The sequence below is a fragment of the Styela clava genome, chromosome 6 (assembly GCF_964204865.1).
Source record: "Styela clava chromosome 6, kaStyClav1.hap1.2, whole genome shotgun sequence".
NCBI lineage: Eukaryota > Metazoa > Chordata > Ascidiacea > Stolidobranchia > Styelidae > Styela > Styela clava.
Genome location: NC_135255.1, coordinates 5,456,680 through 5,468,140, shown reverse-complemented (window position 1 = coordinate 5,468,140; position 11,461 = coordinate 5,456,680). Strand labels below are relative to the sequence as shown.

The 11,461-nt window shown below is 36.1% G+C and overlaps 1 protein-coding gene and 2 long non-coding RNA genes across 4 annotated transcripts; 2 read left to right on the top strand and 1 right to left on the bottom strand.

Annotated features, from left to right (window-relative positions):
- The first annotated feature begins 3,806 nt into the window (after positions 1-3,806).
- On the top strand, positions 3,807-7,849 carry LOC144424456 (uncharacterized). Its single transcript, XM_078113796.1, has 5 exons — positions 3,807-4,104; positions 4,457-4,692; positions 4,750-4,970; positions 5,311-5,956; positions 7,838-7,849. Exons 1-5 carry the CDS (start codon positions 3,807-3,809, stop codon positions 7,847-7,849), a joined length of 1,413 nt encoding a protein of 470 aa, XP_077969922.1.
- A 210-nt stretch (positions 7,850-8,059) lies between these two features.
- Positions 8,060-9,864, bottom strand: LOC144424582 (uncharacterized). Its single transcript, XR_013476811.1, has 3 exons — positions 9,626-9,864; positions 9,033-9,104; positions 8,060-8,944 (listed from the first exon to the last, which is right to left on the bottom strand). It is a non-coding gene; the product is annotated as an uncharacterized LOC144424582 (long non-coding RNA).
- A 27-nt stretch (positions 9,865-9,891) lies between these two features.
- On the top strand, positions 9,892-11,173 carry LOC144424580 (uncharacterized). Of its 2 annotated transcripts, none has more exons than XR_013476808.1 (3): positions 9,892-10,319; positions 10,521-10,825; positions 11,040-11,172. It is a non-coding gene; the product is annotated as an uncharacterized LOC144424580 (long non-coding RNA). The 2 variants fall into 2 exon arrangements; XR_013476809.1 differs by having other exon boundaries at positions 9,976-10,319; positions 10,521-10,730; positions 11,040-11,173.
- Positions 11,174-11,461: the final 288 nt, after the last annotated feature.

Sequence of the window (11,461 nt, the reverse complement as noted above, 5' to 3'; positions counted from 1 at the left end):
CATAGATCAGTAATAAGAAGTCTAACATCACGCAGTGATACTTTTCGGTCACAATCTTCATTTACATCAAGAATGTCCGATTTAAGTAATTCTCAAATCGAAAATATATTTGAAACAAAAAAGTTGAATCAACAAAGGCGTACAGAACTGGAGAAACAACAGTTACAGAATCGCCTAAAAAATGAAAAACAAATATGGGAAGATAACAATCAAGTTGAAAACTTAAAATTAGACAAAGAGTGGCAAGCGATTTTACAAAAACAGCAAGGTGAAGATGAACGCTTGCGTAAACTGAAGGCCGAAGAAGAGGAACAACAGCGTAAGCTCAAAGCTGAAGAAGAAGAACAACAACGTAAGAGAAAGGCTGAATTCGAAGCCTTTCAACATCGCCGCCAACAAATAATGCAAACAAGAAACATCGAGTTGGCCAAGTTCAACAAGAGGAAGCAGATGAACCTACAAGAAATTGAAGATAAAAACCAACGTGAACAACTGGAACTGGACACTGATTTAAATGAAACTTTAGCAGAAAGAGGTGTTGTTGTAAATACGCCCCCTGTTGCTGCTAGTGTAGAAATCCATCAGCAGCTATCAAATTCTGCCACACAACAAACTGAAATATTAAATGTGACCAGTCCAATATTACCAGCTTTAAGCACACCATTTTCAACACCAAGTCAATTTCCTGTTTCTAGAAGTTTTGATATGCAATGTGAGGAACAATCAAGTGAACAACGTGTGAACACCGCAGAGCATGGTGAGTCAGTTTCTTATTCCTCCTCTGATTTTGGGGTTTGCCGTCCACAAATAGTCCCGAGTGCGTGTGTGACTGTTGTTGAATCTGTGTGTGACATGACCCAAGTACCGTTAACATCTAAAAATTTGTTTGTGAGCTCTTGTAGTGTAGTGAATTCTGGTTTGACTCCTTGTGTGCCTGCATCATGTGTATCTAAGCCAAGTTTAAGGTGTTGTGAAATTCCAATGTCATGTGTGGGTGACGTCAGACAATTGCAGAGCAATGCCATTTACACTGGGGCTGGAACGAACCACAGTAAAATATTAACCAACATTCCAACTTCATTGAATACTATTCCATTGCATATGACTAGTTCAGCTGTTAATATGAACCATACATTACCAACACTAATAGATAATCCTGGCAGAATTGAAAATGCAGAGGCAATGCGCTCAGTTAATATTGGCTCGATTCAAAATCCTATTGTGGGCAGTCATCCAAGTACTGCTAATGCACAGAATGACAATATACCTATACAACAAGCAGCCAACCTGCAAGTTATATATGTGCCTCAAATTTTAGGTTTGCCACCGTCTGAACCCCCTGTATTTTGTGGTGATGCAGGTGAATATAGAGATTTCATTGATATTTTTGAAACCGTAATTGGTAGCAGATTATAAAATCCAAAGCACAAACTAGTTTATCTTCTTCAATATACAAAAGGCCCTGCTCGTGCTTTGGTTAGGATGCCAGCACAGAACAGATAGCTATGATAAAGCTATTCGATTACTTGAAGAAACTTATGGTCAGAAATTTCAAGTTGGCGAATCCTGCATTAATTCCATAGCAAATGGTCCTTGACTGAATTTGAGTAATAAAGAATCGTTAACTGTGTATTCAGCAGAAATCATGTCATGCAAAATTACGTTGATATGGGTTGAATACAAAAATGTTGCCCTCATGATCATAGAAAAAAATAGCTTTAAGAATGCCGCCTGAATGGAGATCTGGATGGTTATCAAAGATGGACAATGTACTACAAATAAGTAAAAAAGACCTAACAATAGAGGATCTTGCTGATTACGTCCGTAAGAAAACCAGAGAAGTATGCAATGTTCCCTCTATCGATTTTAATACTTCAAAACAAATTATTCCCGCAAAAGGCTCGAGGCCATACAAATCCTCATCTGCAACTACAGTTCATAATAATAGACCTGTACGCAGATGTGTAAAATGTGATGGAGATCATTACTTGAATCAATGCGATGAATTTCGAGGCATGACGTATGATAAAATATTGGAGTTTGTGAAAAAGCAAAAGTTGTGTTTTTCATGTTTATTATCTGGACATTGGGTCAGGGAATGTAAACGAAACAACCCTTGCAAAAATGCAAACTGCAGAAGAAAACACACAACACTTCTTCATCCTCCGGATAAGGAACCAATAAAAGTTCCTACATCAAGTAGTCATGAAAGTACTACACAAATCCATAATGATTATAGGACACAAGCGTCTGAAACCAAATTTAATGCATTCCTAAATGCCTGTGACGAACAAAAGATTTTGCTCAATGTTGTACCTGTTAGGGTACGCATAGCTGGAAGAAGAAATGCTGTTATAACCAATGCATTCTTTGACAATGGATCGACTTGCTCTTTTATAAGTAATTCGCTAATGAATAAATTAAAGGTCAATGAACCAGTTTCAAATCTGAACATTCGTACTATAAATAATACTGTTGAACACAAGCAATGCACTGTTATAGAGAACCTCGAATTGGCAGATTTCGAGAAGTCAAAATATGTAAGGTTAAATCCCTTGTTTTCAATCGATCAAATAGGTGTTGATCAAACAGATATCCCTACATAAAGTGATCTTGATCAATTTAAAGAATTTAATGGTATTGTGATACCCAAAGCAGAATGTGATGTGGAGCTCTTGATTGGGAAAAATAATCTTGGTTTGCATAAACCATTGGAAGTGATTTATGGCCCAAACAATTGTTTTGCATCAAGAACAATTGCCGGGTGGATGGTTAACTGCCCCGCGAAAAATGGAAATAGCAAAAATTGTACATATTTCACCAAATCTCAACTAAATCCTTTGTGCCAAATGTGTGCAGATGTTGTTGCTTCTGCAATTGATGAAAAAGATGAAGTTTCACCAATTCAACAAGTTTTTCTTGACAAAGTTAGTAAGTCAATTAAGCTCAGAAATGATGGACACTACGAAATAGGTTTACCATTGAAGAATCCTGATGTTGAATTGCACTCAAATAACAAGGATTTTGTTGCAAATATGATAACAATGGGGTATGCAGAAGAAGTTCTGAATACCAATGAAGAAGAAGGAAGGACTTGGTACCTCAGCCACCATGGAGTTCGTCATCCAAAGAAGAAAACATTAAGGGTTGTATTTGACTGCTCAGCAAAATCGGAAGGAATTTCATTTAATGACATCCTGTTATAGGGGCCGGATTTAACAAACAATTTAGTTAGAGTTTTGTCCCGCTTTCGCAAAAATATTGTAGCTGTTCAAGGGGATATACGGTCCATGTTTCATCAGGTGAAGGTGAAAGAATGTGATAGAAATTTCCTTTGTTTCTTCTGGTGGAAAAATGGTGACATCACTTTACCCATGAAAATTTATAGAATGTCGGTTTTTCTCTTTGAAACTGTGTGCTCTCCAAGTTGTTGCAACTTCGCTTTGAGGCAAACTGCAAGAGATAACAAAGATGATTTTGAACAAAGCGTGATTGATGCAACTAATGATTCATTTTGTTGATGATTTTTGTGATTCCAAACCGGATGCTGCTAGTGCCCTCCAACATATAAAGAGTGTAACTGAAATTGCTGCTAGAGGTGGTTTTGAAGTGACGAAATGGGTGTGCAATGACCGTGAAGTATTGGCCTCAATTCCAGAAGCTCACCGATCAAAGAAAGCAAAACGTTTGGATATCTCTATAGATGAATTGCCTGTTGAGCGAGCACTTGTCATGATATGGAACGCAAATGAAGATACATTAAGTTTCAGTACTAATACACTGAACGACCAGCTATCCGACGTGGTATGTTGGGTGTTGTGAACTCAATATTTGACCCTCTTGGCATTGGCCAGCCGGTCATTCAACCTATGAAGGTCCTTATGCAAGGATTGTGCAGGAAGAAGCTAGGATGGAATGATCCAATTTCTTCAGAATGTGTACAGGAATGGCTAAAATGGATATTAGAATTATCCAAGTTGAAAGATTTCAATATTCCAAGATGTTTTTTACCTTCTAATTTCGGTGAAACCAAAGAAATACAGATTCATCACTTTTCTGATGCATCTGAAAAGTCTTATGGTGCTGAGGCTCAACGATTCCCAGGTTGGAGTTATGTGCAGCAACAATATCTGCACGAAATGAAAAATTCTTTCGTAAAGAACTCAAGCTCCCAATTGATGCATATATATTTTGGACGGATAGCACCACCGTATTATGATATTTGGCATATTTGTCCTGAAAACTTTTGTTGCAAACAGAGTGAATGTAATTAAAGAAGTTTCTGATGTGAATCGATGGTACTATGTACCTTCCAAATTAAACCCTGCAGATGTTGCTTCCAGAGGTATGTCTGCTGATGATTTTTTACACTACCCACGATGGAAATTTGGACCAGATTTTTTATGGAAAAGCCAGGAAGAATGGCCTGAACAACCAGATTTTCTGTATTCAATAGATGATAAAGATTTGGAATTTAAAAAGCAGAGTCCACATTCACAGATGTGTTTTGCTCTGAATACAGATATACCTACTGTATTAGACCAAGTCACTTCAAAATATTCAAATTGGTTTAAAATGAAGAAGATTGTAGCATGGGTTTTACGTTACAAGCGTGCACTGCTTTCCAAAGTCAGAGAGGATGTTTCTTGCAACTTGGGGAGTGGAAATATTAGATTTTTATCTGTTGAGGAGGTGAACTTGGCAGAATTCGAAATAATAAAATAAAAAAAATTGAAACATTATTCAAAGGAAATTAATGTATTGGCCAAAGGTGAACAATTGCCAAAATCAAGTCCATTGTGTAAATTGCATCCTATTATGAAAGAAGGTCTTCTCCGTGTAGATGGAAGAATTGGAGCATCAAGTCTTGAATATGACACAAAACATCCTATTATAATTCCAAACAAGAGTCCTATTGCTAATTTAATAATTAAACATTTCCTTCAAGTTACAGGCCATAGTGGAAGAGAGTATGTTCTGGATATGTTCAAAAATTCTGGATTATAAAAGCAAATGCCATGACACTAAAGATTCTTAACAACTGTATATCTTGTCGCAAGAGACAGCGAGCACCTGAATCTTAATTGATGGCCGACCTCCCAGAAGATCGATTAATACCATACAAGCCACCTTTCTCTTTTGTCGCTCTTGACTGTTTCGGTCCATTTCTTGTTCGTCAAGGACGAAGCGAAGTAAAAAGATATGGTGTTATTTTCACTTGTGACTCGTGACTCGTGCTGTACATGTTGAGATTGCGCATAGCTTAGATACATGTGCATTTATAATGTAACTCAGAAGATTCATTTCAAGAAGAGGACAAGTAGTTGAAATAAGATCAGATAATGGAACAAATTTTGTCTCTGGAGAACAAGAATTGAGAAATGCTATCAAGTCTTGGAATCAAAATCAAATGCATAGATTTTTGCTGCAAAAGAACATCAAGTGGCTGTTTCAAACTCCGGCTGCTTCTCATCATGGCGGAGTATTTGAAAGACAAATTAGAACAATTAGGAAAGTATTCAATGCTATTTGCAGAGAACAAAAATTAACTGATGAAAGTTTAATTACACTTATGTGTGAATGTGAATCCATAGTGAATGGAAGACCAATAGCAACTGGATCCAATGACCCAAAAGATTTGACACCCTTGAGCCCAAACAATTTGTTGTTGTTGAAAGAAGAACCGATACTTCCTCCAGGGGTATTTGATGCTAAAGACTTGTATGTTCGTAAGAGATGGAAACAAGTATTATACTTAACTGATGTGTTTTGGAAAAGATGGAGACGAGAATACCTTCCTCTGCTTCGAACAAGACAAAAATGGAACAAAGTTCAAAGGAATTTAGCTAAGAATGATGTTGTACTTGTGATGGATGAAAATTTGCCAAGAAATGCATGGTTGTTGGGTATCATTGGAACGATTTCCGACAACAAAGGCCGTGTACGTTCTGCTACGGTGCAAACCAACCATTCAATCTTAGATAGGCCCATAACTAAATTAATTCTTCTGTGTGCAAGCAATGACATTAAACAACATGATAGGCAACTCTGACGTCACTCCATAAGACTACATGCGAAAGATTGTATTTCATGATACGCTCCAATGCACATATTTCTCGTCGCCTTTCGCGACCGTTTTCCGCTTGCTTTTGCTAATCGGCGTCCTCTTTACGTTTAGTACCTGCCTTTTTGCGCCTGTAACGAAAAAAAATAATCTCTATATCTAAGAAGTTTTGCTCACTTGGAAAGCTGGAATGACATACAAGCTGTAAAGAGTAATTCTGGACATCATAGACTTTTTTTTTATCAGAGAAGATTACAAACGCGATAGAGTAAAGATTTGTGTGGGACATTTTGCAGATAATGACAAAGTTCAAAGTTAGTAATTTTAATGTTTGCGCTTAAACATTGAAATTTCATTTAAAGAGGGTGTCATACAAAACAGCAAAACTGTTTTTACTTCTCTTAACGGTGCTGTGATACAATTCCATAACACAAAGTTTGCACCTATCGAACTTGCTTTAGTAGGTGAATTTATTAGACATTATTAGACAAATTTATTGTGAGGAATTTCACATGTAATTCTCATTGATTGGTGGATGTTTATAATTCCTATTAATTGTGAATTCTGATTATAACAAAGAATTTACTGGCACCTTTTTCTTGTCAATACTCCAAGCTGAGGTAATAAACAAGACAATACATTTATGTCATCTGGAAGCAAAATATGCACACTAATTAAAAGTTTGACACATTGAGATAATACATCATTACAGAAAATACAAGTTAAAGATATGTATGACCATATATAAAAAAAAATTAATAGGGGCTGTGGAGTATGAAAAGTTCAAGACAAAGAAAAGAACAAAAGTTCATAGCCCATGAACTCTCAATTTTGCCTCCATTGCTTTGTGAACGCCAATATATTCCCAGTGGATAAATTGGTTTACCTTTATGATAGCAACGATTTTGTATTTAATACGGCAAATTTTTTTTCAATGTAATTGAAGTGATATTATTTCCCAAAGCAATGATTGAATTGTCTAGAATAGATCAGTTGTAATTGTAAAAAGTGCCGCAAACAGTTTTTGATAATGTATACTTGAAAGATATTTTTAAGATAGTTTTAGTTTGTGACATATATTAGGATGCAACTAAACAGTTGGATTAAGTTTTATTATTTTCTTTAATTTCAAATGCAATTTCATGTTAATATTTGCATTCCACTATTATTGCAAGTTACTGTATTTATTACAAAAAATCATGAAATTTTATGTACAACCATCAAAATCATTTTTGAACAAGCTTTGGATAAGGAAAGAATAATACATACACTAAAAAAATGCCTTAATCTAAATATATGAACCTAAAATTAACAAAAATACTACAATATAAACTCAATGTTTTTTAATTACATTTGTCCTGACGTTTGGCATCTTTTTTGTGTCACCAGCATACTAAAGCCAGGATGAAATAATTTTATAGTACCAACTCTAACTAACGAGGTCACATGATCATGGGTTAATCTGGATCTTTGCGAATGTTTAATTAATTCCAGTAATGCAAAAAAGTTACTTTTATCATTTCATGTATAGATCAGAAAAACAAATGACAGATTTTTTCGACAAGACATTTCGCGCCACATTGCATGGCATACGATTGCTTGAATTATTATTGATATTTAGTAACAAATAAAATGTATAATTATATTTAATATACAAACACATGGAAATTTTCTGTTCGAAGTTGGTCTTCGAATTTGTCATATTGACTGCTGAGCTTATTGTGTTTTTCATTGTACTGATGGAAATATGACAAATTGAACATTGTGCTTCAGAGAATTTTGTGAAATGCAGAAATATTGCAACTCCCATTTTCTTCGAAAATGCCACCTTCTTCATGTACTTTGCGTTTAATTTAATAACTCAAGTGTTTTATTCAAGTATTCTTTTGCTAGCTTGATGTGTATTCCTCAATGGGTTAAAATGTGAACAAAAAAATTTAATTTTTTAAAACTACTTTTAGTAAATTGTTTTCTGTGTGAATATTCAATTTCACTTCAAAAAGTTTGAAAAATCTGTTACATTTAGGATAGGATAGGATTTTACATATTTATCCCGGGGGAGAGGAAAGCCGATAAGACGGCTTATCCATATGGCGAACCACGGCCTCTCGTCCGGTTACCATTCCAAGTCGGGTATGGGATTAGTTTTACTGTATTGTTTGTTTTCGGAAGCATGGACTTGGTGGTGGAGGAAGCCGTAACCGACCAGCGGTTACGTGAACCACCCAACGACGGCGAGGAGTCCAGCAATCCTCTCGCACATAACCATCCCTGCATAGGATTCGAACCTGCGAACCCACGCAGAGTAATTAGAGGTGCGGTGGCGAGCGTATTCCTAACGCTTAGCCCGTTGAGCCACACCGCCGCGCCGATAAAAAAAACTTCCAAAATACTTTTACAATTATTGTTAAGCTTTCGAGGCCGCACTGGAAGTTCTCTGGGGCCGCGAGTTTGGTCTAGATTGAAGTTGTCCAAAATATATACCAGTATTTTATCATGAATCATGGTTATACCCTTTCCTGAATTTTTTCTATAGTACTACCAAAAGTTGATGAACCAAATATAACATAGGTGTAGTGACCCGTAATCCTCATTTTTCAAAGCTGTTTTAAGTATGCCTGGCATGTTTTGTGCTTTTTCACAAAGAAGACCGCTTATGCAATCTTACGCATTGGAATTTTTAGTTATTTTCCTCAAGCCTTGCAGGATGTAGGGGCCATACACAACTCTACCGGAGGGTCAAATGCTTTTGCATGCCTTCATAGGTTGTTCTTCTATTGCAAACATTTATGGAGTATTCTAATTATATTTCTTGGAATCACACTGTCACTGATATGTCGCCAGACTTCTTCTGATATCTCCCCTTCTGCTACAGTTGTCCTGTGAATAAATAATAGGAAATTGAGATTAGACGAATAGTTGAAAGTTTTGCTTTATGTCGGCCTATTTTTTTGATTAATATACTTACTATTTTTGCTATTGCCTCTTGTGCTGCAGGAGTCTCACAATGCTTAGACAGGTTTGTCCACAACTTTCACATCTGAAGAAAGAGAGGAGATTTATTAATTTTCGTTAAGAATAAATAAAGCAGTCTATATGACTTAGAATGGAAAAGCTAATAAATCCAATATCTCATGTTTAATGTAAAAAATGTTTTACTGAATTTGGTATATAAATCAACTAATAAAAGGGTTTAGTCAGAAAATTACAAGCATTCGTGGCTCTAAATACTTGAGAGATCATACTATACAATATAGACCGGTATGAGTGAAATGTTAGGTGAACTTGTTAACCCTTTGATTCAATACGCAAATAAAAGTGAATGAGCAATAGTATGCTACAGCAATGAGTATATATTTCTACACTGATTAGAAAAATCTAAACGGAGGTGCATGAACTATTTGAAACCATAAAGGGTAAGTAAATATGCAATTTCGGCAAATGGGCAACTACGTACCGTATTGATTTGATAACTTCGTAGTATTTGACAAAAGCTGGCTTTCCCATGTACTTAACAGTGCTATGTCCGGGTGTGATATACAACAATAAAATTTACCTTACCTTTTTCCGATTTCTTTTTACCTTCAATTTTCCAAAATATCATTAAAATCGACAACAACTGTCAAAGCAGGCACGAACACCATTTGTGCTACGCCTTGAAAGCAGCACACATCCGCTCGTTTTCGTCTCGTCAAGTATGTGCATTGGAGCGTGCTATCGAATACGATCTTCGGACAAAAATGCCGAAGTTGCGCATCATGTTGTTAAATGTCATTGGTGCAAGTGACTCTGATTGAGTTGTGTGCGAAACCCATTCCGTTAGTTGAGTTGTGTGTATGTGAGATCAATTTCGTTTTCAAATTTTGTGATTTTGTTTTCGAGTGTGTAGAAATTTCAAATTTTTGGATGGCAAATTCTCAGTTTCTAAGGGGCCGGAATGAAACTGCCTCATTCGCTTTATTATATTTTTTGTTGTTTACCACTGGAGACGCTGGTGATACATACGTTCACATATTTTAGTGATTGTGACATCATAATACCCCGTGCGCGTTCGCTGCGCGCTCTGCTTCAGGACCTTGATTCGACCTTCTCAGGACTGTAGGATTGCAGATTTGTGGTGCGAGGTTTTCGTTGTCTGGTTGTAGATTTGTAGTCCCAAGGTTTTAAATTGTATTTTTAATATATTTAGATTTAATAACATTAACTTAATTTCATTAACTGTCGATTGTTTGTAAGCTGAAAGCTACACTGTCAAGTACGTATTTCAGTTTGTTTTTATATTTAGGAAATATTTCGGTTGTACCGTGTTTCATAATGACCACTTTTGTAATCAGCCGCAACTGTTATTTTACTGGAGTTCACCTGTTAAGTTCAGTTCTAATGTGTACAATTTTGTTTAGTTAATGCCTTGCCGGCACATTATTTGTTGTAATTATTGTTTGTTTGTTTTATTTAGAAAACCGTGTCCACGTATTGACGTAATCACGTACTGTCGTATTCTCGTACTTCTAACATCGTACCGACGTATCTTCGTACATCATAATACCCCGTGCGCGTTCGCTGCGCGCGCTGCTTCAGGACCTTGATTCGACCTTCTCAGGACTGTGGGATTGCAGATTTGTGGTGCGAGGTTTTCGTTGTCTGATTGCAGATTTGTAGTCCCAAGGTTTTAAATTGTATTTTCAATATATTTAGATTTAATAACATTAACTTAATTTCATTAACTGTCGATTGTTTGTAAGCTGAAAGCTACACTGTCAAGTACGTATTTCAGTTTGTTTTTATATTTAGGGAATATTTCGGTTGTACCGTGTTTTATAATGACCACTTTTGTAATCAGCTGTTATCAACTGTAATTTTACTGGCGTAAACCTGCGTTAACCTGTTAAGTTCAGTTCTAATGTGTACAATTTTGTTTAGTTAATGTCTTGCCGGCACATTATTTGTGGTAATATTGTTTGTTTGTTTTATTTAGAAAACCGTATCCACGTATTGACGTAATCACGTACTGTCGTATTCTCGTACTTTTAACATCGTACCGACCTATCTTCGTACACCTATATTTACCTGACAATAAACGACATCAACTTGTACTGTTATACGAGTCTTTTTGCATTGGAGTGACAAAATCAGATCGACCATCTAAGAATTACACCTGGTATGGGCGCTAAAGGCACTCCAAATTTGGCGTCTACAGTAGTTTTAACTTTATTAGACAATTAAGGATGTTTCTTGAATGTTAAAATCTCCGCAGTGCTTTGAAATCGTAATAATTGTGTTTTTTTTCATTTTCCCCCTATATATGGTAAAGAAATGCAACAGTAACACAGACTGATAGGCGTGGCAATTTTCGTTTCGTAACTAATTCTTGCGAATACAATATAACCTGCTCCGAAA

Excerpts from the sequence above, each read along its gene's own strand:
- LOC144424456 (XM_078113796.1), top strand. The coding sequence starts at position 3,807 with ATGTTGGGTGTTGTGAACTCAATATTTGACCCTCTTGGCATTGGCCAG. Across the intron at positions 4,693-4,749 it reads GATTTTTATCTGTTGAGGAG|GAAATTAATGTATTGGCCAA; the intron begins GTGAACTTGGCA and ends CATTATTCAAAG. Across the intron at positions 4,971-5,310 it reads ACAGGCCATAGTGGAAGAGA|AAGAGGACAAGTAGTTGAAA; the intron begins GTATGTTCTGGA and ends ATTCATTTCAAG.